Source organism: Sus scrofa, chromosome 2 (assembly GCF_054392235.1).
Source record: "Sus scrofa isolate SSC_HxYL_T2T_F1_AM1 chromosome 2, Sscrofa_HxYL_maternal_Yorkshire_Landrace_v2.0, whole genome shotgun sequence".
In the NCBI taxonomy this organism is placed as follows: domain Eukaryota; kingdom Metazoa; phylum Chordata; class Mammalia; order Artiodactyla; family Suidae; genus Sus; species Sus scrofa.
Window position 1 is genome coordinate 69,265,803 of NC_139384.1, and position 25,536 is coordinate 69,291,338.

Here is a 25,536-nt window from a genome sequence, read left to right on the forward strand (position 1 = left end):
CGCGCCTTAAAGGGGAGGGGAGGTCCTGGCTTGAGTCGGCAGTCAGGGCCCGCCTCCCAAAGGTCTTAAAGACACAAAGTGCAGTCTACCCTCAGCAGCCGCAGCCCGGAGTGACGTCAGTCTACAGGCGGGCCAGGGACGCCCCGCCCCCTGCTCCCTCCAACTACACGCGGACCTCTACCTCTCCCACCGGGAGCCTCATCTGCTTTGCCATCTAACTAAATTTGTATATGAAGACCTCGGCTGTGACACGAGGCGGACCTGGATGGTTAGGATCTGGTTTGGGATTCATAGGATCTAAGTCTGTAACATGGGTTTTACCATCCTGGTTGTGGACCTCCCTGAGTTATCCCCAGGAGTTGTTGGGTACTAAGTGCATGGGCCCTGGCGTCCCCAAACCCGGCTTCAAATCCAGACCCCACGTGGGCTCCCTTTGTGAGCCTCAGTTTGTCCATCTGTAAAATGGGATCATAAGGATCCCTCAGGTTTGGTGTGAAGATGGAACATGCTGAGCGTATGATCCGCAGGGAAGGTGGACAGTTCCATAGAAATCCCACAAGGGAGTTGTTTTCCAAGAATCAAATGTATTTTCGAATTGTTTTTGTGTCATTCTTAAAAATTAAGTTTTAAGAATGATGCTCAGATGTGTATTTAATAACATGAGTGGTTGGGGGAGGCTCAATACTGAGTAAAATTCAAGGTACAGATAGGGTGTCCTCATTGTGCAAGGAGCTTTCAGGAAAGATGAGAAAAATCTCATTCTACTGGGGGAAGATGAAAATTCTATGGCAAAATAGGAGGAAACCATGGAGTGTGCATGTTCCCCTCTGAAAGCTGAACTGAGAAAACCACTGGGGAAATCCCTCTCGGAACCTCCTCCGGAAGCAGCTGGAAGGCTTGTGATGTGGAGAAGCTGCCAAACTCCAGTGGACAGATGACTTTTCTGGAAAGCAGAGGGAAGCCAGTAAAAACTTTACTCTCAGATGGGAAACTTGATACTAAGTCAAGATTTGGAGCAAACCCCAAAGGCCCAAAGCAAGCTGAGAAAAAAAATCTGTTAGCCTACTTCACAAAGTGTTATTATCCCTAATATACAAAGAGTTCTTAGAGATCAATAAGAAAAAGATTAAAACATCCTAAAGAGGAGTCCTCATTGTGGCGCAGCAGAAATGAATCCAAATAGGAGTCATGAGGTTTCGGGTTTGATCCCTGGCCTCGCTCAGTGGGTTAAGGATCTGGCATTGCTGTGATCTGTGGAGTAGGTCTAAAATGCGGCTCAGATCTGGCATTGCTATGGCTGTGGTGTAGGCCAGCAGCTGTAGCTCTGATTAGACCCCTACCCTGGGAACCTCCATATGCTGTGAGTGCAGCCCTAAAAAGCAAAACAAACAAACAAATAAAAACCTCCTAAAGAGAAAAGTAGGTAAAAGCTATGAAGAGGCCATTCACTAAAACAAAACAAAACATATAAACATACAAACATAGAAATGATCAATAAACATTTTTAGGTTCAAGGTAGTCACAGAAGAAATTCAAAATAAAACAATGAAATTTATGTGTCTATCAAATTGGCAGAGATTTTTCTTTCATGAAAAGTCCTAGTATTTGGAAAGGATATGGAGAATATGCATAAATGCTGCTTGTAGGGGTGTTAAAAGTTTCTGGAAAGGAGTAAGGAGGAGGTGTAGGGGTTATAAAAAGCCTTGAAATGGTACACATGCTTTGACTCAGAAATTCCACTGGTAGACATTTATTCCTTGGGAATGATGATGAATGTGGGCCAAGATTCAGCTCTGGAATGTCCCTGGAGGAGGCAGTGGGCAGAGTGGCTGAACCTTGGTGCCAGAGCCTGGTTGCTTGGAGCAAGTCCCTCTCTGAGCCTCAGTTACCACATCTGTAAAATGGAAAGTGTCATAAGGATGGCAAGACATTTGGACTCATCAAATGTCTGGCACATAATAAGTGCCCAGTAAATGGAAGCTTAGCAATAAAAACTTCATAGAAATGTAAAAGCACCCAGAAAATAAGTGGGCCAAGGAGAGAAAAAGAGGTTCACAGAGACGTTCCCAAACATACGAAAAGGTTCTTCACTTTATCCCCTATAAGACATACTCATTAAAATAATGCCAAGATACCATTTTGCACCCAGGAGATCTGAGAAATCCCGTCAGCTGACAACCTATGGGGAAGTGGGCCACCTCTGCACAGATGAGGGGCACCAGGTGGGACCATCCTGGTGGAGAGCCCTCTGGAGACTGCTATTGACATGACAAGCACACATGCTCCAGTCACTGAGATTTCACCTTGAGGGATTTACCCAGAGATCCACACTTCCAGGAAAATCATGAAATCATGTACAAGGTCATTCACTGTGGCATTAGCTGTTAGTGCAAAAGACTAGAAGCAGAACCCCATTATTAGTTAGATTCTGGTTAAATAGATTAAGGGGACCATTCACAATCCCTCATCCTCAGTTGTTCTTGTTGTTGTTGTTGTTTATTTTGTTTGGGTTTTTGTTTGATTTTTGGTTTTTTGTCTTTTTAGGGCCTCACCTGTGGCATATGGAAGTTCCCAGGCTAGGGTTTGAATCAGAGCTGCAGCTGTCAGCCTATACCACAGCCACAGCAATGCCAGATCCGAGCCCCATTTGCAACCTTCACTGCAGCTCACAGCAATGCTGGATCCTTTAACCCACTGAGAAGGGCCAGGGATTGAACCTGCATCTTCATGGATACTAGTCAGGCTCTTAACCCACTGAGCCACAACAGGAACTCTCCTCATCCTTAGTTTTAAATCTCCAAATATTCTGACACTGGAAGTCTTTCTAAGAGTGTTAGTCTTCACTTTTCCCAGCGTGCATAAATATACATCAGTTTCCCTGCAGCTATTGACTATGAGATGCTGCCCCAAATCAGCTAGGGAGTGTGGTAGTTAGCTATTGCTGCATAACAAATGACCCCAAAAGTTAGGCACTGAAAACTGACATGTTTATTATTGCAGAGTTGCTGCGGGTGAAGAATGCAGGAGCCGCTTAGCTGGGTGGATTTACAAGGTTCTCCTAAAGTAATACCTGGGATTTCCCTGGTGGCACAGTGGGTTAAGGATATGGCATTGTCACTGCTGTGACTTGGGTTTGCTCCCTGGCCCAGGAACTTCCACATGTCTTGGGTGTGGCCAAAACAAACAAACAAACAAGAATAAAACAGCGATACCCAAGAGGGTTGAGGAGCTGTCAGCCATTCCAGAATCTCCGAATCAGCCCTGGGTTCTGAATATCCAGATTATAGACATCCTGTCTTCTGGTCCATTCTTTTTTTTTTTTTTTTTTGGTCTTTTTGCCTTTTCTAGGGCCGCTCTCACGGCATATGGAGGTTCCCAGGCTAGGGTCTAATCGGAGCTGTAGCCACCGGCCTACACCAGAGCCACAGCAATGCGGGATCCGAGCTGCATCTGCAACCTACACCACAGCTCATGGCAACGCCGGATCCTTAACCCACTGAGAAAGGCCAGGGACCAAATCCACAACCTCATGGTTCCTAGTCGGATTCGTTAACCACTGGGCTATGACAGGAACTCCCCTCTGGTCCAGTCTAGATGGACCAGTTGTTTTCTGCCCAATTTCAGTGACGTCCTCATGAAACACTTCCATCTTAGGGCTGGAGTTCAGGATGCCTGTACCACCAGTAGTGTCAGCCTCAGCCCTACATGCATTTACTACTCCAACAAGGAGCTCATGGTAGGGTCTTACAGTAGGAAGTTAGGCTGCCCCTGACCTGAGCCTGGTTCCCTGTATCCATCTTACAGAGCCCTTGTTCAAGGTGAGCCCAGAGCTCCCATCACCACCATCTCCCCCATCCGTCTTGGGAACCAATATCCACAGGAAGAGTCCCTACAGAAAACTGGCAAGAAAAAATGGAACACAAATTCATATGAATGTCAGAGGGGTACTTCTGTCGCTCAGGCAGTTTCTCCCCATTGCTCTAGTTCACCACAAGTTTGGCCAACCAGCCAGGTCAGTAGACAAGGTGGAATGCTGTTCCATCCAAGAACTCACATTTATGACCATCTTGTACACCTCATGTAGCCCACCCCACCCCCCAGCAATTCAAGAACCTCTGAGGTCCTCACCTGCTCCTGCCTGGTCCCATGGAGCCTCTGAACAGTCATCCAGAGTGCAGGACACGTTGCTGGCACCGAGGGCCTTTTTCAGTTCTAGAAGAAGAGATTAAACCCCTGGAGCCACCTAGATAAGCCCCAGCATCCTAGGGCTCCCGTGAATTATCCAGAGAGGCACAAGAGGACAAAGGATGGAGGAAATGTCTCAACCAGGAACCCTAAACAAGTGACTCACAGGAGTTTCTCTCTACCTGTGCCCATTGCAGACATTGCTAGCCAATCCCCACACCTTCACTGAGCTTAGGTCCTACCCATCCTACCTTCCCGCAGGGCACTTCAAAGCAGACCTCACAAATCAATTAAGGATAGAAACACCCCCCCCCCCCCCACACACACACAGGACATGTAAAACCTCTAGGAACGGAAACCTGTTATCTGGATATTTTTTTTTTTCCAACCAGAGAATAGCCTTTTTCCATTTTTTTTTTTTCTTTTTGGGGCCTCACCTGTGGCATGTGGAAGTTCCCAGGCTAGGGGTCATATTGGAGCTGTAGCTGCCAGCCTACCCCACAGCCACAGCAATGCTGATCCAAGTCCACATCCAAGCCCGCAATGCCAGATCCTTAATCACTGAGCAAGGTCAGGGATCGGGTTCTTAGAGCCACAATGGGAACTCTGCCTTTTTCCATTTTAAATGTCCCCTTTTCTAAGGCAACTCTTTTCTTTTTGTTTGGCCATGCACAGACCAAGGATACTTTTCGCCCTCACTTCCTGGCTCTCAGAGCCCTGCTATCTCTAGATTTCTCCCACCTTTCCAACCGTTCCTTCTGTGCCCATTCTTTGTCTTTGTGTCCTTCAAGTTCAGGGTCTTTGGGACTCCTCTCCTTTTGCATCCCCAGGGTTGTGGTCCCTCCCATGCATTCAGTGACACCCCAGGTCAAAAACAACATCTGGCCTCTGCCTCCTCCTCATGCCTGGGCTCCAGCCCCTTCTTGCTGCCCCTGCTTGAGTCCACCCCTTGCCCCACCCCCAACCATGCCCTCAGCTTCCTCCCTGGCTTCCAGTCTGGCCACCGCTGTCCTCTGCTCACACACACTCCATGGATCCCCAAGATCTGCCACAAAATGTCTAAACTCCTCTGCCGTCATTTAAGACCCTGCACATCTGCCCAGCCTCCTCTCCTGACTTCGGAGTCAGCCATGTGGATACCGTGACATTTCCTGAATCTCCATTACACACTGTTAGTACACATCTCTCAGCAGTCACAGGCACTGGGTCATGAGAGAGCAGACAAGGTGGGAGGGAGAAACGATGATTTAAGAGCCTCTTCCCAGGAGTTCCCATTGTGGTCAGTGGAAACGAACCCAACTAGTATCCATGAGGATTGGGTTCAATCCTTGGCCTTGCTCAGTGGGTTAAGGATCCAGCATTGCCGTGAGCTGTGGTGTAGGTTGCAGACGCAGCTCAGATCCTGCGTTGCTGTGGCTCTGGCATAGGCCAGCAGCTGCAGCTTCGATTAGACCCCTAGCCTGGGAACTTCCATATGCCACAGATTCAGCTCTTAAAAAAAAAAAAAAACAAAAACAAAAACAGAAATAAAAACAGAATATTGGTAACAAAATAAAGTCTAACCTTAAAAAAAAAAAAAAAAAGAAAATGGAGTTCCCGTCATGGCTCAGTGGTTAAGGAATCCGACTAGGAACCATGAGGTTTTGGGTTCGATCCCTGGGCTTGCTCAGTGGGTTAAGGATCTGGTGTTGCCATGAGCTGTGGTGTAGGTCACAGATGCAGCTCAGATCCTGCGTTGCTGTGGCTCTGGCATAGGCTGGCAGCTACAGCTCCGATTCAACCCCTAGCCTGGGAACCTCCATATGCCGTGAGAGTGGCCCTAGAAAAGGCAAAAAGACAAAAAAAAAAAAAAAAAAAAAAAAAAAAAAAGAGAGAAAGAGAGAGAGATTCTTCCCAGCCCAGGAAATCCTGAGAGGCCCATCCCACGTCCAAGTACTCTTTTTTTTTTTTTTAAGGACCACACCTATAGCATTGGCTTGTAGCAATGCCAGATCCTTAACCCACTGAGTGAGGCCAGGTATCGAACCTGCATCCTCATAGATACTAGTAGAGTTCTTAAAGTGCTGAACCACAATAGGAATTCTCCAAGTACTCTTGAGGCCTCAGTGCCACCCAGAATAAAACAGAGATTGTTGAATGAACAAATGTAAAAGTCTATACCGGATTTTTGAATTTTGCCTCCTTTCTCTCAACCTAAGAACTCCTACACATCCCTCAAAGCCCCACTCAATGTCCCCTCCTTCAGGGAGCTTCCACTGCCCCCTTATGCTTGCCACCCAGACGCCCTCTGTCCCAGTCCTGGCCCTTAGTTAAAGGGTAGTGTTCACAGGAAGTGAGAGGCCATGGGGACTCTCAGAGGGCTCAGTATACAGTCAGGGGTCTCCAGGCTCCTCTGAGCTGTGGGGGGATGGGGCTCACCTTGATTGATCCTTTGCAGCAGGACACCCCGGACGACATCCTCATAGATGCCTTCAATGGTCAGGGCAGGGCTGCCCATAGCAAGGACCTCTCCTTCAAACTCAGGCAGCTCCTGGAACCAAGGCAGGTGAGGGGCTGGGCTGGAGGGGTGGGTTGTGTGTGACTCGAGTTTGACCCCCAACTCTGCCCCTGATTAGCCAGGGAAACCTGAGCCTCAGTTTCCTCTTTATTTTGTTTTATTTTTTGAAAGAACTGGGTGTTTATTTTATTTTATATTTTTACAGCTGCGCATGTGGCATATGGAAGTTCCCAGGCTAGGGGTTGAATGGGAGCTGCAGCTGCTGGCCTACGCCACAGCCACAGTAGTGTGGGATCTACGCTGCAACTTGGGGCAACTCGGGATCCTTAACCCACTGAGCAAAGCCAGGGATCAAACCTGTATCCTCGCGGACACTATGTTGGGTTCTTAACCCACTGAGTCCCAATAGGAACTCCAGTTTCCTCACCTTTTTTTTTGGCTGCCCTGAGGTATGTGGAGTTCCCGGGCCAACTGCAGCAATGCCTCCTTAACCCACTGTGTCGGGGATTGAACCTGCGTCCCAGCATTCCCAAGACGCACTCATCCTGTTGTACCACAACAGGAACTCCAGTTTCCTCATCTTTTAATGGACTCCTTGGAGTTCCACTGTGGCGCAGCAGGTTAAGGATCCAGCGTTGCCACAGCTGTGGTATACGCTGCAGCTGCAGCTCACACTCAATCCCTGGCCTGGGAACTTCCATATGCTGTAGATACAGTCAAAAAAGAGAAAAGGGAAAAAAAACTTTTAAGTGAACTCCTTGATTCATTATTTCCTCAGGATAATGAGGAAATTTCAGGGTTTTGGGGGGGGGGGTGAAACAAAGCATATCACACCTCAGTGGGAAAAGTATAGGGTTTTTACTGGGACCCCTCACAGCCACTTCCTGCCTGACCCCTGATTCAGAGACCCTCCTGGTGCCCCTAAGCCTTGTGTAGCCAGGCCCCTTTGGCCTCTCCTCACATCTCCTTCCTACCCTCTTGCTCACCAAGCTCCAGCCACATGCACCTCCTCACTGTTGCTCCAACCTACCAGGCACAGATGTACCTCAGGACCTTTGCACATGCTGTACCCTCTGCCTGGAGCACTCTTCCCCAGGACATGGTTCAGGCCTTTAGTTCACTGCTTCTCAAGCATCATCTTCTCCCTAACCACTCAGCACCAATCCCCCGCCCCCACACATGATCCCCTCTGCCCCCTCCCTTCTCTGAAGCTTGTGTCACCTGCTGCTAAGTGATGCATGGGACTGCACGTCAGCTCTCAAATGACTAAGCATAGTCATGGGAGAAGCCAAGGGCATCATGGGGGCCCAGAAGAGCCATCCGACACAACCCCAGGGTTCAGGGACCAAAAGTCTAATTGTCACAGTGGTTCTTTGAGGGAGAGAACACTCTTCCCACCTTACAGAAAGACACGGAGGCTGGATCGCTCTATAGGACCTGTCCCCCATCAGCTCACCGCTTTGCAGCTTGGCTCCAGCTGGCTCAACACGAAGGGCAAGAAGATGCAGAGCAGCCAGCCATGGATGAACTTCCTCCGTGCTGAGCCACTATCCGACCGGAATTTCTGCACGACACACACAACAGCTGGTTCCCTAACCACCCAAGTACCCAGGCCCACTGCCATGCCCTCCCCACAGACCTCACCTTCAGCACACGCCCCCCAACTTTCTCCAGCTGCTGGGCAGCCTGGTCACAGTCTAGGGCCGTGGTCAGATACTGGTCAGCCAGCTGCAGGAAGGTGGCCACGGCATCAGCCATGAGCTGTGGGAGGAGATGCTAAGATGAGCCCTGGGCATCCAAGCTCTTTCTGGGCCCCACACCTGCCTGGCTGAACCCTTCTCAGCATCCAGCCTGCTCTGACCAGCTACTTCCCCCCAACCTCCTTTTTGGGTCAAGAAAAAATACCCTCTGCCTCTCAGGAGATGGGGCTCATCCAATCACTGACAGAGTGCCCAGCATGGGGAGCAGCAAGCTGTCTAGACTTCAGCCTTCTTGGCTGAGTGATCTGGGCAGTACCCAAACTGAACGACCGTGCCAGGCAGCAATGGGTCTTCTCCATCCCTGTTTCTTTCACTCATCATGTCCATTAGCATGTCCCATCCCATTGGCCTTAAATACACACCCTGCTTCTCTCCACCAACCCATTCTGGTTCAGACCTCCTCTACCTCTGCGCAGACAGCCCCTCTTCCCCAAGTCAGGCAGCACTTTCTAAAAAAAAAAACTCTTGAAGTTCCCCTTGTGACTCCACAGAAACAAACCAGACTAGTATCCATGAGGATGCAAGTTCAATTCCTGGTCTCGCTCAGTGGGTTATGGTTCTGGCATTACCACAAGTTGCAGTGTAGGTTGCAAACGTGGTTTGGTCTGGCATTGCTATGGCTGTGGCATGGGGCTGGCAGCTGCAGCTCTGATTCGATCCCTAGCCTGGGAATTTCCACATGCCACAGTGCAGCCTTAAAAAAAAAAACCTTGAGGAGTTCCCATCGTGGCTCAGTGGTTAACGAATCCGACTAGGAACCATGAGGTTGCGGGTTTGATCCCTGGCCTTGCTCAGTGGGTTAAGGATCCAGCGTCACCGTGAGCTGTGGTGTAGGTTGCAAACATGGCTCGGATCCCGAATTACTATGGCTCTGGCATAGGCCGGTGGCTACATCTCTGATTGGACCCCTAGCCTGGGAACCTCTATATGCCATGGGAGCAGCCCAAGAAATGGCAAAAAGACACACATACACACACACCCCTTGAATCCCCTGTCCACAGACCTGCTGTAGCTCCCACTGCCCTCAGACAGAGCCCAGTATCCTTAGCCCCATACTCAAGGCCCTGACCCATTTGTCCCCCAAACTCACTGGCGTATCTCTCACATCTCTGCCTCCCTCAAAACCTACAACCCAATGTCTACAAATTGCTTCATTTTCCCTAAATGCAGACAAGCTCTCTCACCTCCTAGGGCTTATCCACACTATTCCCTCCAGCCAGGACATGCCGCATTCTCATTCCTCCCCTGGTGGCTCCAGCCCAAAAGTCCTCTCCTCCTAGAGCCCTCCCAACCTTAGAGATGGATTAGATCGGGTACCTCTTCTGGGTTCTACACCACCAGTGTGTCTCCATCAGAGCCCTGTCCACCAGGCATTGTCACTGCCTTGTCATGAGCTCACATCTGTATGACACTGGGAGCATGGTGAGGGAGGGCCAGGTCTATCTGGGTCTTCGTGGTCTCCCCAGCACACACTTGGCACCTACTCAGGGCAGGTTGCCATCCCTACCTCGCCTCCTCCCAACCTCCCACTCATCCTCACCTGCTGTGCGAGATCCTGGGCACCAAACACCAGGCTCTGTGTTCCAAAGAAGCCAAATGGTGCTGTAAGCTGCCCTAGGCGCCCCCGGCTCTGCTCAGCCTCGTGGTAGCAGGTCTGCATCAGCTCTGGATCCCATGGCATCTCCCCAAATGAGTAAACCTGTGTTCCAGTGGCAGTCAGGTGAGAAAAACACCATCAGCCAATGGGAAAACAGGGCCAAGGTCCTCACAGCCAATTTGTTGAAGGAGAAACACAAATGGAAACACATCCCACTTCAGTTGTCACCAAAAAAATGCATAGCAAAAGTAATAGTGACATATGGTGTGATGGACATTAAATGGTAAAACTTAAAAAAAATGATAACATGTGGTGCTGGCATGACTGAGGGGAAATGAGCACACTCAGCCCTTGTCACACTAATACCATCACCCGATATTCTCTGTTCTGGATCCTGGGGTTACAGAGATGGAATAATCCAATATGGTATTTGCCCTCAAGGAGCTCATGGAAAAGTTGGAGGAGACAGACTGTAGACAAAGAAAACAATTTTGTGTAAACGCTTCTGTGAGGAGGGAAGCCAAGGGAATTGTAGATGCAGAAAAGACCAGGAAAAGTTCCTAAAGGAGGTGATTATGAAATGGAGAGGTGAGAATTAATAAAGGGAAGCCTCATTTAAAATGAAGTTGCTGGAGGAGTTCCCGTCGTGGCACAGCGGTTAACGAATCCGACTAGGAACCATGAGGTTGCGGGTTTGATCCCTGCCCTTGCTCAGTGGGTTAAGGATCCGGCATTGCTGTGAGCTGTGGTGTAGGTTGCAGACGCGGCTCGGATCCCACATTGATGTGGCTCTGGCGTAGGCTGGCAGCTACAGCTCCGATTAGACCCCTAGCCTGGGAACCTCCATATGCCACGGGAGTGGCCCAAGAAATGGCAAAAAGACAAATAAATAAATAAATAAATAAAAGTAAAATAAAATGAAGTTGCTGGAGTTCCTGTCATGACTCTCAGTGGTTAACAAATACAACTAGGAACCATGAGATTGCAGGTTCAATCCCTGGCCTCACTCAGTGTGTTAAGGATCCAGCATTGCCATGAGCTATAGTGTAGGTCACAGATGAGGCTCAGGTCCTGAGTTGCTGTGGCTCTGTCATAGGCCAGCAGTTACAGCTCCAATTCGACCCCTAGCCTGGGAACCTCCATAAGCTGCAGGTGTGGCCCTAGAAAAGACAAAAAAATAAATAAAATAAAATAAAATGAAGTTGCTTAACCATGAAGAGGCAGTTCTCATGCACTGCCTCTCCTTGCCCCCTTCAGACTCCAAACAAGAAGAGGCATACCCTACATTCCCAACAGGAAAAGAGTTAGTACTTTACCACTCCAGAGGAGGAAGATTTTCTCCTTGCCCAGCAACAGCCCCAGCCAATGAGAGACTACCACTACTAGCTAATGAGAAATTGTCACCATGCTGAATTCTGGCTTTCTTTCAAAGCAGCCCCTCCCAACTTCCTCCTTTTTCTCTATAAAGTAATGCACTTCACCTCTGTTTGCCAGACTTCCCTATGTTTTTGTTGTAGCTTGCACGTCCCACATTGCAGTTCTGGTTATACTCCCCGCCTCCTCGAAACATTTTGCTGGTAAAATTAACTGGCTGTTTTATTTAAAGGTTAACAGATGCTTAACAAGTTGAAGGTTCCCTGACACATAGTAGGAAAGTTTCCTGACATGTTAAATATCAGAAGAACTGGAATTCCTGCCATGGCTCAGCAGTAACGAACCTGACTAGTATCCATGAGGATGCCAGCTCAATCCCTGGCCTCACTCAATGAGTTAAGGATCCAGTGTTGCCTCGAGCTGTGGGGTAGGTCAAAGACACAGCTAGGATCCCATGCTGCTGTGGCTGTGGCGTAGGCTGGCAGCTGCAGCTCCAGTTCGACCCCTAGCCTGGGAACTTCCACATGCCATCGGTGTGACCCTAAAAAGACAAATAAATACATAAATACCAGAAGAACTGAGCTGACCTGCGTGGACCAGAATTCTCTGGTTCAGGGGGTGGAGTAGGCTGTGACCAAAGAGGGGACTAGGCAAAGGAAGAGTTTATGGGGAAGGTGACTCTAGACTGATGTTACAGAAATGCTAATCTTGTCATCTTACTTCTTCTATTCCCCTATGTAATTAAACTGTGCACCAGTGACCATAGCATGGTGGTCCATCTTAAGTAAGTAAGAAGTAGCCTACAAGAAAGGTTGGAGATTTTTCACAGAGTTCCTGTCGTGGTGCAGCTGAAACAAATCCGACTAGGAACCATGAGGTTAAGGGTTCGATCCCTGGCCTTACTCAGTGGGTTAAGATCCCCGTTGCCCTAAGCTGAGGTGTAGGTCGCAGATGAGGCTCGGATCTGGCGTTGCTGTGGCTGTGGCATAGGTCGGCAACTGTAGGTCAGATTAGATCTGGGAACCTCCAGGTGCCATGGGTGTGACCCTAAAAAGCAAAAAAAAAAAAAAAAAAAAAAAAAGTTGAGAGATTTTCAAAAGAAAAAGTTTTCAAATAAGAATGACGCAAGCTTCACACAACTCTTTTATTCACCTTTGAGGGTCCAACTCATCCACATGGATTTAGAGACAGTCCTCATTTATTTGGACAAGCATTAGCCAGAGATCTGGCAAACTTTAAGGCTTCTAAGCCTGTTAATTCAATATGTGGGCGACATAGCCCATAGGTCCAATGAACTCCCACCCACCGAAGCTCACCTCCTTCCGCAGGCGGGCACCTGAGGAGCTCCTACGCAGGTGGCGGGAGAGGCGGTCCATACCCTGGGTTAGAAGGGTCTGCACCACCGTGAGTTCGGCTTCCAAGGTGCTCAGCAGCGTCTGCGTGACCCGGGGCAGCTGCATATCCACCTTCCTGCGCAGGCACGATTCGAGGGGACCCTGGACCTCGGCTGCAAGTGGAAAACACTGGCCTGGATCTCCTCTTTTACGTGCTCCGCAATTACGCGGTAAAGGTGCTAGGGAATGTGGTCATGGGCTCAACAGGGTTAAGTGGACCGGAGCGCAGACTCTGAACATCCTCCCCTATCCCATTTTACAGATAAGAAAACCGAGGCTTCAGATGCAATGAGGATCGGCTCAAAGTCGCACACTGGGAGGCAGAGTCTGAATTTCAACCCAGTTCTCTTTGTTACTGAGCTGAGTGGGAGCCATCTCTGCCGCGGTCTGACGGGTCAACCCACAATCCGGGTCAGGCCTGCTAACCCTCCCGCCTCTCCCCACCCAGTCTCGGTCTCTGGACTTCTCCGCTTCATCACTGGCCCTTCCCCTTCCCACGGCCCCGCCCTCCCTCTTGACACTGTACTCGTCTTGTCCCCTCCACCTAAGCCTCAAGGCCACACCCATTCTCTCTCTTAGACCCCCCTCTTTCCTTTTTCAGCCTTGGCCCTGCCGAGTCTTCCGGGTCCAGAGGGTTGGCCCCGCCCGGGTGGGCCCCGCCCCTCACACCCAAGCTGTTCCCCATTTTCCTCTCAGGCTCCCGGCCACGCCTCCACACCAGACCACGCCCTTGAAGGCCACGCCCCCAGGCCTCACCCTGAAGCCTCCCAGCCACCCGCGCTTGCAGCTGCAACATCTGTTCCACGTCAGGTCGGATCGTTCTCTCCAGAGCCACGAGAAGCTCGTCCTTTTCGGGCTGGAAGGCGCGGAGCCCCGCGGAGGCCCCGGCCAGGACTGCAGCGTGGACAGCGTCCAGGAGCTGCCCAGACAGGCCGAGGGGACCCCACACGGGCCAGGGGTGTGGTGAGAGTCGAAATGGAACAGAGGTGGGAGGACAGAGAGACAGAAACAGACGCAGAGAGACAGGGAGAGAGGTTGGGCGACAGTTGCAGGGAGGGCAAAGCTGGGTATCCAGCTCCGGCTCCTAGCCCCCTCCACCGCTCACGGCGTATCCCTGCCCCACCTCCTCAACGCCGCGCCTACCTTGGTCCAGGACCAGGCCCGGGCGCGGCCGGACTCCCGCAGGCCGGGCAGAGTCTGGGATCGCAGCTCAGGCAGCAGTTGCCGCATCAGTACCGCAGTCAGCACCTGCGGGAGAAGTGACCATGGGTACGGCGGTGAGCCGAGAGGGGTCCTGGTGTCCCCGGGGTCCAGGATATGACTTTGCACTGCACTGACCTCGGCATCTGAGCCCAGGGTCGCGTCGTCGTCGCCAAAATGGCCTCGCTGCTGCCGGTAGAGCCGTATGGCATCCAGGAAGGCACGGGCGGCGGGGGCTTGACTTCTCCGCAGAACTGAGAGGACGGCTTCTCAGTGCCTGCCCACCCCTCCCCAGCCCTCTGACTGCTTGGCTCCCCGTCGCCTTAAGGGGGAGCCCTCCGCCTCCTCCTTGCTGGGTCCCAAACAGCTAAGTCTCACCCACTTCCAGACCTTTGCACAAAGCGCCCTGCTCGGGGAACACGCTCCCCTAAGACCACCACGAGCCCATATGGAGCCTTTATACCATTTTGGAAAAGGCATCCCCGGCGGACGGTCACAGCCCAGGTCCCACTGCAGTCTTTAATTGCCTCTTCAGTTAAGTATGTTTGTTCAGTCAACAACCTATCTAGCCATATGTGTCTGTCCTGTTCCTCTTCTTCACCTGACTGGCTTCTCATCTTTTTCAGGCCCCAGTTTCACCATCCCGCCTCTGAGTAGCTCTCCCTGATTCCCTGGGCTAGGCTCCACAGGGCTGTGTCCTCATCACAACCCTAACCACACATGACTGCCTATTTCTCATGTCTCTCCCCCGTCCCCACAATCCATTTTATAGATAAGGAAACTGAGGCTTGGAGAGGATCCCACAGCCAGCAGGAGCAGAGACATTTGACCCCAGACTCTGCGCCCCATCACTGCCTGCCCTTTCCCCAGCCCCACCTGTGCCTCGAAGCCGGATGCCGCCCTGCAGGGCTAGGCTCCAGGCCTGTTGCATCTTCCCTGTGGCTGCAGAGAGACAGAGGTGCCGGCGGAATGGGTGCTGCAGGAACAGGGGGAACTGAACAGGAGTTTCCAAAAGCAGGTCAGGCTCTTCCTGTGTATGGTCTCCTGAAAGCAGACAGAGGAGGCTGCATCTTCATTCATTCATTCACTCTACATTCATTCACTAGGAGAAAATCACCATAAAATGCTTAGAGGAATCCTTATTCCAGCTCAGTCTCAGGGGAGGTGTGCCCAGGGCAGACATCAGCAATCTATCCCAGAATTGTTTCCCAGCTTCAGCACCCTACTTGACACAGAGGCCTGAGCAGCCACCAAAAATCTGTCCAAGTTGGCATGTGATCTGAACCCTGCTTGCTGTGGGGTGCTAGAGTCAGCTAGGCCAGGTTCAAACCTGGCCAGACCATTGGCTAGCACTTTGCGCAGATTTTCAGCTCCCTGAACCTCAGTGTTCCTACCTGTAAAATGGGCTAAAAAGTAATGCCAGTGGAGTTCGCTGGTGGCTCAGTGGGTTAAGGATCCAGTGTTGTTACTGCAGCAGCTTGGGTCGCTGCTGTGGCAAGGGTTCCATTCCTGGCCCAGGTTTGATCTCTAGCCTGGGAACTTCTGAATGCCACAGGCCCAGCCAAAAATTTTTAAAAAATGAAAAACAAAAAAAAAGTAATACCAATGAACTAGAACTGTTGGGAGGACAAAAATTAGTGAATTCATTATTAATTTTTTGGCCACACCCACTGCATATAAAAGTTCCTGGACCAGGATGGAAACCGAGCTGCAGCTGTGACCATGGCACAGCTGCAGCAATGCTGGATCCTTAACCTGCTGTGCCACAGCAGGAACTCCGAGTGAATTTATTTTTATTAAGTTGGAGGGACTTCCTGTCGTGGCTTAATGGAAACGAACCCGACTAGTATCCATGAGGACGCAGGTTCCATCCCTGGCTCACTCAGTGGGTTAAGAATCCAGTGTTGCCATGAACTGTGGTATAGCTCGCAGACATGGCTCAAATCCCACATTGATAATGGCTATAGTGTGGGCCCACAGCTGCAGCTTCAATTCGACCCCTAGTCTGGGAATTTCCATATGCCACACCTGCAGCCTTAAAAAAAATCAAGCTGGAGCCTCCTAAATCTTCAGTGTTTTGTTCTGACTTCCAGAATGATACATACAGACTGCAGTAAAATGCAATAATCCAGAAGGTGAACGTTCCTGGTCATCCAGCCCTTCAACCGCAGCCCTCAGAGGCAACAATCACTGTAAACAGTTTGGGGAGCATTACTTCAGATTTTAAAATCTGTACAAAATTGCACAGGGTGCATTTTTTAACAAGGTGAAGTTTTCTGACCTATAACTGGTCTTTTGGCTCCTGCCTATGTCTGGGACAACTTCAGTGGCTACGCGCGCAGCTTTCCTTTCTAAGGGCCGGGTTGTGATTTATTTAATCAGCCCCAAAGGAGGGGTATTTGCAACATCATCAACAGTTCTGCAGACTGTTCTTGTTGCTACATCTTTGCATTATGAGACAGCAGGATAGCTTGGCAGTGAAGCAAAAGGTGCAATTCTGGCTCTGTCCCTCAGCCTCAGTGTCCCCACCTTTGAAATGGGGTGCTTAGTGATGGGGCTGCCTCCTGGGCTGATGCATTGAGATGACAGAGGTTCATCAGATGCATGCCAGCCCACTTATGCTGCTCCTTACCCTCTCTAGAGAGAAAAGGAGGAGGAAGAGGGAGAGGGAGGGAGGAAGAACCCTCCTGGAAACACTGGACTGAACAATTACATTCTGCAGCAAATCTGTGTGATTTTTCCTGTCCACAACTGCCCATCTCCCCACATACTTGCTGACACAGGTTTTTATCATTTTTACCTTGTTTCTGGTCTGGTGACCTAACTTCTTCATCTGACAAGAGTGGGTATTGTTCTTTCTAGAGCTGAGGTGCTCACCCAGAGGTAGTGGTGCCCCTGGGGACAGTTGGCAATATCTGGAGATATATTTGGTTGTCATACTGAGGGTGGGGAGTACTACTGGTGGGTGGAGGCCAGAGATACTATTCAACATCCTGAAAAGCACAGGGCAGCCCCCATGGCAAAGAATGACTTGGCCCCCAGTGTCAATGGTGCTGAAGTAGGAGTTCCCATTGTGGGTCAGTGGTAACAAACCCGACTAGCATCCATAAGGACTAGGGTTCAATCCCTGGCCTCGCTCAATAAGTTAAGGATCTGGCTTTGCCGTGAGCTGTGGTGTAGGTCGCAGATGCGGCTCAGATCTGGCATTGCTGTGGCTATGGTATAGGTCAGCAGTTGCAGCTCTGATTCGACCCCTAGCCTGGGAATTTCCATATGCTCACGTGTGACCTTTAAAAAAAGACACACACACACACAAAAAAACAGTGCTAAAGTAGAGAAACCTGCTCTTGGGGTCCCCGGAAGCCTTACCCGAGGAGTCTGGGCACAGAGCATCCAAGAGGCGCAGATATTCACTCTGGGAAGTCAAAACTGTGTACCCAGTCAGGGGTGTGGATTCCAGGGGATGGTCCCCATTTTCATATTCCTACAAAAGGCATCCAAAGAACCACATTGGGACAGGTCTCGATCATGGCCTCTACGCAATATGGGACCAGGGGAAGGTTTCTGGCTAACTGGGGAAGTCCTCCACCCCCACCTCCCTCCCTCCACCCCTCCCTCCTTCTATGTGCACCCCCCCTTTCCCGATAGTTGATCACCCAGGACCCCTGGTGTGCTAGTCAGTCCCAAGTGCTGTGTGAGGATTATCTCATCAAATCCTCACAAGCCCATGCGGCAGAGATTGTCCTCATCCCATTTCACAGAGATGGAAACTGAGTCCCAGGGAGACAAGTGATCTGCCTGGATTCCCCAGCTGGGAAGCAGGGCATGGGCAGGATGTGCAAAGCCCTCACAAGTCTCATCCTCAGCTCTGCTGATAATGATGAGGGAGTCCCTACCCCTGGCCCAGGCCTCAGTTTACCCACCAGACACAGCAGGAGATGGCCATCCACCCTGGGTCAAGAACACAGGTGACCTTGATTCATACTCAATGATTGAAGAGGGGGGGTGGCTCTGTTGGGAACTGGACCCCAAACCCCAGCTGGGGAGGGTGGGATGGAGAGGCCAGAGGTAGGTGGGCTGCAGGCCACTCACTTACCTCCCTGTGGCTGAACCACTCCAGACGGCCGTCCCCACGCAGGACACAGAAGATTGGCTGCCACTGGGGTGGGTGGCCCTGTAGCAGGGTCAGGGGCCCTCGGTGCTCACGGACTCGGGGCAGCTTCTATGGGAGAATGGGTGGACAGGTGTCAGGAGCATGGTGTCCAGACCACTCAGACAGCTCCTGCTATGGCCCTGGGTGCCCCCAAGTACAGGGTGTTAGGGTGCTGCTGGTGTGTTATATTTTTTTTTTCCCCGCTTTATTTCTTTTATTCTTTTAAGGGCTGCACCTGTAGCATATGGATGTTCCTGAGCCAGGAGGGGTCGAATCAGAGCTGCAGCTGCTGTTGTTTTATACCACAGCCACAGCAATGCCAGATCCAAGCTGCATCTGCGACCTATGCCACAGCTAATGGCAATGGCAGGTCCTTAAGCCACTGAGCAAGGTCAGGGATCAAACCTGCATCCTCATGGATACTAGTTGGGTTCTTAATCCACTGAGAATGGGAACCTAGTATTACATTCTTTATCAAGCATACTCACAGCCTTCTTCCACATAAGAACTGAGGTGGACACTTTTGTTATCCCTGATTTACTAGCAAGGGGACCCTTCCCCATTTGAGCTTCAGATGATACCTCAGCCCTGGCCAACATCTTGATTGCAGCCCATGAGACACCCTGAAAGAAAGGACCCAGGAAAACCCCATCTAGATTCCTGACCCACAGCAACTGTGAGACAATAAACATGTGTTGTTTTAAGCACTGACTGTGTGGGGTATTGTTACACAGCATAGCTTACTAATACAGGTGGGATTGCTGGGTCATGGAGCAGGTATAGTTTAACCTTATGAGAAGCAAGGGACATCACCTCCTTTCATCTTCTTTAGCAATCTCACCACCTGGCCATCTGAACAGTATGCATTTGTTTCATCTCCAGGTCTGAGAGTAGTGCCTGATGCACAGTCGGCACTCGGTAACAATTTGATGATTAATTGAGCAACACTGGTGATGTTTTGTTTCTTTGGCGAGGTAGTGGGAAACCAGAGGTTTGTTAAATGATTCTACATCCCTCTTCTTAGGTCTAAGATTTTGCACAGTGATATTGTTAAAATGTTCTTATAGAAATGATATACCTCCATGGAGTTCCCGTCATGGCTCAGTGTTAACGAATCCAACTAAGAACCATGAGGTTGCAGGTTCGATCCCTGGCCTTGCTCATTGGGTTAAGGATCCAGCATTGCCTTGAGCTGTGGTGTAGGTCGCAGACAAGGCTCGGATCCTGCAATGCTGTGGCTGTTGTGTAGGCCTGCAGCTACAGCTCCAATTAGACCCCTAGCCTGGGAACCTCCACATGCTGTGGGAGCACCCTTCGAAAAGGCAAAAAGACAAAAAAAAAAAAAAAGAAAAAGAAAAAAGAAAAAAGAAATGATATACCTCATGCAAATATATAAAAATTGGTATTAAAGAGGAGTTCCCGTCATGGCTCAGTGGTTAACCAATCCAACTAGGAACCATGAGAATGTGGGTTCGATCTCTGGCCTTGCTCAGTGGGTTAAGGATCCAGCATTGCGATGAGTTGTGGTGTAGGTTGCAGACACGGCTCGGACCCCACATTGCTGTGGCTCTGGCGTAGGCCCGCAGCTACAGCTCCAATTAGACCCCTAGCCTGGGAACCTCCATATGCAGTGGGAGCGGCCCCCAAAAATGGCAAAAAGACAAAAAAAAATAGTATTAAATAAAACATTCCAACTGAAGTGAGGGGAAACCCCTTCACACTGCTTGAACCCCAACATTAGCTGTGCCCTGGTCCAGGTGGCTGGGATCAGCAAGTGGGGAAAGGTACAGTGGAGGCAAAGCCCAGGCCCCATGATGCCCCAGGTGGGATGGGGGAGTCCCAGGTGGGAGGGGGCTCTGTGTTCCTGGAGCCAGGGAGCCCCACCCCAGGGCAGGCACAACTGAGAGAAGGGGCATCTGAGAGAGGAAATCTCAGAGCTCCGACTGGGACAGGGGACCCAGCGTCACAAAGAGTGTGGGCTCTGGGTTTGAACACTTTGCGTCTTGCTGGCAATGTGACTTTGGGCAGGTCACTTCACCTCTCTGTGCCCTATTTTCCTCACTGGTCAAAGACCCATCTCCTGGGCTGGTAAAGACCGAGTAGGTTGGGCAGGGCGTGTGGATATCCTGGGCACCACTTTCCAGCTCAGGAGACATTTGGAGCTTGGCCTGGGCAGCTCCAAGCTGTTTTGTTCCATCCACAAAGTCTTCCTGAGCCCCTACTAAGGACAGGCATAATATGGGCACATGGGGTCAGGGTGAAGTGGAGAAGAGGCTTGCCCCTATCCTTGCAAAGCAGACAAATAGAGGTGGTGGGTATGTGACCAGGGAGAAACAGACAATTTGGGGGGGGGGTGTTCCTAGAGGAGGTGCCCGAGTTAAACGGGGCAGTGGTAATCAAGGAAGGCTTCTTGGAAGAAGTAGCAGCCAAAGTGTGGGGAGGAATGGCACATGCAAAGGCTGGGGGGTCCCATGGGAGTGCTGTGCCTTGGGGTGCTGCACTCAGGCAGGCCACACCTTTTCCAGCTTCAGGGCTTTTGCATTGCTGTGCCATCCGCCTAGAATGCCCTTCCCATTCTGAGTTCCATCTCTGGCTCCTTCTAATCCTTTACATCTCAGCTCAAAAGGACCTTCCTACACCCCAGTTTCCTGCCCCCGACACCGCCTTTCATTTTGTCTTTCTAGTACCTATCTGAAGTTATCCTGAGTTCCCGTTGTAGCTCAGAGGCTTAAGAACCCAACATAGTGTCTGTGAGGATGCAGGTTTGATCCCTGGCCTCGATCAGTGGGTTAAGGATCCGGTGTTGCTGCAAGCTGTGGCATAGGTCAAAGATGCAGCTTGAATCAGGCATTGCTGTGACTGTGGCATAGGCCTGCAGCTGCAGTTCTGATTGGACCCTAGCCTGGGAACTTCCATATGCTGCAGGTGTGGCCCTTTAAAAAAAAAAAAAAAAAAGAGTTTATTCTGCATCCTGATGTTAACTTGATAACTAATTTGTCATCATTCCTCCTCCCCCACCCATTAGACTGTGAGCTTCAAAGGCCAGAGCAGGATCTGTTTCAGTTACTACTCTGTCCCCAGCATCCAGCCTGGGATGTGGCATGCAGTAGATTAAATGGCCAGTGAATGTTCCAAGAATGAGGTGTGTGTTGGGGCTTTTTTGGGCTGCACCTGTGGCACGCAGAAATTCCTGGGCTAGGGATCAAATCCATGCCACAGCAATGACCCAAGCCAGAGCAGTCACAATGTTGGATCCTTAACCTGCTGAGCCAGCAGGGAACTCCAAGAAGGAATTTTTAACAGTTATCCCTGGTCAAGGAACTAGTGAAGGCAAAGGTGTGTGCAGCAATCCTTGAATGAATGAATGGCCTCTTTCACCTCGCCCACTCAACATCCCCTCCCCTTTTGCAGCACCCACTTTGCTGTGCAGTAGCTGGCATCCGGCTGGCTCCTGGGGGCCCAGCTCTTGGGAGATCTGCCACAGGACCGAGGCTGCCAGTTGCCCACGGTAGCAGGGCAGGAAGTTCCTCAGTAGGGTGTCCACCTGGCCTGCAGGGACAAGGTAAGGTGGCTGAATCAGGCTCCCTCCCAACCTGCTGAAGGTAGGGGCATAATAGGCAGAGAAGCCACTTATTGACTCCTGCACTCATCCCGAAGTTGCCCAAAAAGATTTGCTCCAATTCCATTCACACTTAACCCTTCACTGCCTGTTTTTATCCACATGGGGGTTGGGAAGGGGGAGTTAAAGGACACGGGCTTAATTTGTAACTGAGGTTCAACACACCTTAATTGTACAAAGCATAGAATTTAATGAGTTTGACATATATACACACCCATAAAACCATCATCATGATCAAGATAAAAAACAGAGGGATTACACCTGAAAGTTCCCTTGTGCCCCTTACCTGGGGAGATTTTCAAAATCTTAAAAGCTTCACCCAGCATAAGGGACCTTTCTGGGATGACGGAAGTGTTCTGTACCCTGATCTAGGAGGTGATTACATAAGTGTTAAAGTTCTTCAAGCTGCTCCTCTAAGATATGCGCACTTGACCGTATGTAAAACATATCTATTTTGCCACCTGGAATGTGGACTCAATGACTGGAGCTTCAGCAGCTATTCTGTGTCATGAGGCAATCTCAGGCAAAGAAGCCACACAAGGTAGAGCCATGAGATGAAGGATTTGGATTGTCTAACTTTTACCAGCCTGCCTGCCACTGTACCCCTCTATAGGAGGGAGAAATAAATCTTTATCTTGTTTAAGCCACTACAGGAAAAAAAATTCTGACACTTTGCAGAGCTTATTGATTCCAATGGTGTAATGATAACTTGACCTGGTTTCCTAGTCTGGATAATAAGCCCACCGTGTCTCTAGCACCCAGTAAGTGCTCAACTGTGAGTACAGAGGATGGAGGACACTGGCCCTTCTCTGTCTCAAATTGGGAACTGTGACTTGGTCCCTAGAGTCCACACAGAAAGTTCCCTTGTGCCGGGTGAGGCTTTTAAGATTTTAAAATCTTTGCAGACTTATGCTAAAAAAGTACTCCTTATTTACCTGGCCCACTTGGGAGGATCATCCCACAAGATCTGGCTGGGCTTGGGCACTGCCTACCTGGCCCCATGCCCTGAGTTTGGTTACCAGATTTACCAAATAAAAGTACAATACACCAATTAAATTTGAATTTCAGGTAAATAAGGAATACTTTTTTAGCATAAGTATGCAAAATCTGGGACACACTTAAACTAAAAAAAAAAAAAAAAAAAAAAAAAAAGTATTCATTGCTTACCTGGAATTCACATGAATAAAGCATCCTGGGTACAACCCCGCCCTGAACCCCATCCACCAACCTCCTGCCCCTTCCCATTCGGCTCACCTCTCAGCTGCTTCTGCTGCCGCTTGTCCAGAGGGCTTGAGGGCCGCCCACCCATCCTGCTGCCGTCCCTTGGGCTCCCCTGAGAGTGAAGCAGACACTCCTCCCTCCCTACGACCCCTAGGCTCCTCAGTTCAGGGACACACTGGGGTCAGAGCGGCCAGTGAGGGTCCTCCCTGCTGTGGAGACCAGCTGCCTGGAGTCAGAAAGCAGAGCTTGGTCCCAGTGTGTGTGGGATGCCTGCTCCCTGTCCTGCCCTGCCCCCCACCCCGCCCCACCCTGCACCTGTGTCCTCCTGGTTCCCCTGAGGCCAAGTCCCCCAGAGCTGGTGGTTTCTGTAGGGACTTCCCCCAGGGGATGGGGGTGGGAGACAAAAGTCCTAGCTGGCTTTGGAGGACCTGCTAGCAGTTGTTGGTGTGGAGGGGCAGGGAAGGGATGGGTGGACAAACCTACCCCTCCTGCTGACTGTACCTACCCCATGCTGGGTGATTCTGAGGATCCAGCCCTGCCCCAGCCCCAGGCTGGGAAGACAGAACTGGACTGACGCCCCCAGTCCCTGCGGTCAGTGCTGGGGCACGGGAAACGGATGAGGAGCCACTGCTGTGCCCTGGACCGATGGGGCATGTCCTCTCTGTTCCTGCTTTACCAGTCACATATAGCATTGGACTGGGTCAGATTAGTCGGGCCTCCCCACCACTTCACCTGTTTTTCCAGTGCCTGGCACAAAGCAGCCCTCAGTGTTTGGCAAAGGACGGAAGGGAAGGAGGGAAGGAAGGTGAGGAAGCAAGAAGCAGGAAAGAAGGTTGGTTTGCACTTTAGGCTGAAATATGATCAAATGGAGGTTTCACAGGCTTTCAGATGAGGGGAGTGTCAAGTCCTAGTGGGCGGAACACAGACATGATGGCTAGAGCACAAGCAGTCACTCTGGACCAGGAGGTGAAACTCACATGACAATGGCACAACTATAATGTGATTTGAGGGGGAGGTCCTCCAAGAGTTTATGACATTGCTCCATCAGTTCTGGCCTCCTTCTAGAGAAAGAGTTAAACCTCCATTTTGTGTAAACCACTAGGAACATCTGTAATTCTCACCAATGCCCCAGGATTCATTTCTTTTTTTTTTAATTTTTAATTTTTTTTCAGCTGACAGCCTATGCCACAGCAATGCCAGATCTGAGCTGAGTCTGTGACCTACACCACAGCTCAGCACGCCAGATCCTTAACCCACTGAGCAAGGCCAAGGATTGAATCCGCAACCTTATGGTTCCTAGTCAGATTCGTTAACGACTGAGCCACGGCGGGAACGCCCCAGGATTCATTTCTGCTTTTAACTTCATTCATGCCAGCCCGAGTGCCTTCCCTGAGCCGAGTACTAGGGATGCAGATGTGTGCGAAACAGACTATAGTTCCGTCCCCATGGACCATTGGTTTACACAACAGAACGGTCAGATAATACTGGCAAGGGAGAAAAATGGAACAAGAAGAAACAGAAAATGCTAGGGGTGAGGAAGAGTCAGGGAGGTTACGTTGCCCCAAGATCTGAAGGAAGTGAGGACCAAGCCTTGCAAAAAGCTGGAGGAAAGAGAATAATAGGTATCGGGTAGCAGGTACAGCACATGCAAAAGCCTCGAGGTGGGAATGCACTTGGTTGGGAAGAGTGAAGGAGGAGCAGATGTTAAGTAGGAGGGGGGATGGGTGGCAGGGGCCACACGGGGGCTTGTGGGTAGAATGAGAAAAGTGGGTTTTATTCTGAAGATGGAAGGGAACCTCAAGCAGGCCTGGAGCTGGCACAGCTGCTTCAAAGGAGAAAGGAGTACAGAAGGAGTGACACAGCTCAGTCAGGGACCCTCACTTGGGTCCCTGTATCTGTCTCATCTTTTTCCCTTCATTTCTAGGCACCCCTGCCCTGATCTCTGCCTAGAGCTTTAGGGGTCACGGCCACCTGCCTTGGCCCAAGGCCACGGCTGGGCTAATTTCCTTCCAAGCCTCTCCTCCGCATTTCTCAATCTGTTTCCGCCCAGGCCCCGTCCCACTTCCTCACTCTCACATCTGAGTGATCAACCTGGACAAGACGTTGAAGGAAACTTCACTTTCTGTGGTTTCAGTTTTGAGGTTTCAATTCCCACGTCCCTTGCCCACCAGCCTCCCCCAGTCCCTAGAGCCAGCCAAAGCTGACACGTGGCCCATGAGCAGATGCTGCAGTCCTTACATACAGAAGCAGCACCTTGGTGTATTTGATGTATTCAAGGCTCTGAGCAGGCCTGCAGCATGGCCAGAGGCAGAGGTCATGACTGGTCCTCTGTGTGCAGTGGGAGGTTGCCTAAGTGAGTATGAGTTGAATTGTGGCCCCCAAAGGATGTGTCCACAGGCCACTATGAAAAAGAAAGAAAAGAAAGCACGTATTAGCTAAGATGTATAGAAATTTGAACCCTTATGCACTGTTGGTGGGAATGTAAAATAATACATTTGTCGTGGAAAATAGTATGGAGGTTTCTCAAAAAACTAAA

At 50.4% G+C, this 25,536-nt stretch overlaps 1 protein-coding gene across 17 annotated transcripts; it reads right to left on the reverse strand.

Annotated features, from left to right (window-relative positions):
* Window positions 1-564: 564 nt before the first annotated feature.
* Window positions 565-25,401, reverse strand: NIBAN3 (niban apoptosis regulator 3). Of its 17 annotated transcripts, none has more exons than XR_014836308.1 (16): window positions 23,034-23,241; window positions 21,579-21,709; window positions 18,742-18,783; window positions 18,104-18,229; window positions 17,377-17,491; window positions 14,884-15,051; window positions 14,146-14,261; window positions 13,951-14,055; window positions 13,564-13,726; window positions 12,730-12,920; window positions 9,983-10,141; window positions 8,327-8,443; window positions 8,081-8,246; window positions 6,604-6,715; window positions 4,129-4,212; window positions 565-943 (listed from the first exon to the last, which is right to left on the reverse strand). XR_014836308.1 is itself a non-coding variant. In XM_085009279.1 (16 exons), the coding sequence occupies exons 1-16, from the start codon at window positions 23,086-23,088 to the stop codon at window positions 762-764; spliced, it is 1,974 nt and encodes a 657-aa protein (XP_084865405.1). In that variant the 5' UTR covers window positions 23,089-23,241; the 3' UTR covers window positions 565-761.
* Window positions 25,402-25,536: the final 135 nt, after the last annotated feature.

Excerpts from the sequence above, each read along its gene's own strand:
- NIBAN3 (XM_085009279.1), bottom strand. The coding sequence starts at position 23,088 with ATGGGTGGGCGGCCCTCAAGCCCTCTGGACAAGCGGCAGCAGAAGCAG. Across the intron at positions 17,492-18,103 it reads AGTGGTTCAGCCACAGGGAG|GAATATGAAAATGGGGACCA; the intron begins GTAAGTGAGTGG and ends TGCCTTTTGTAG. Across the intron at positions 12,921-13,563 it reads GGTGGCTGGGAGGCTTCAGG|CCGAGGTCCAGGGTCCCCTC; the intron begins GTGAGGCCTGGG and ends TTCCACTTGCAG.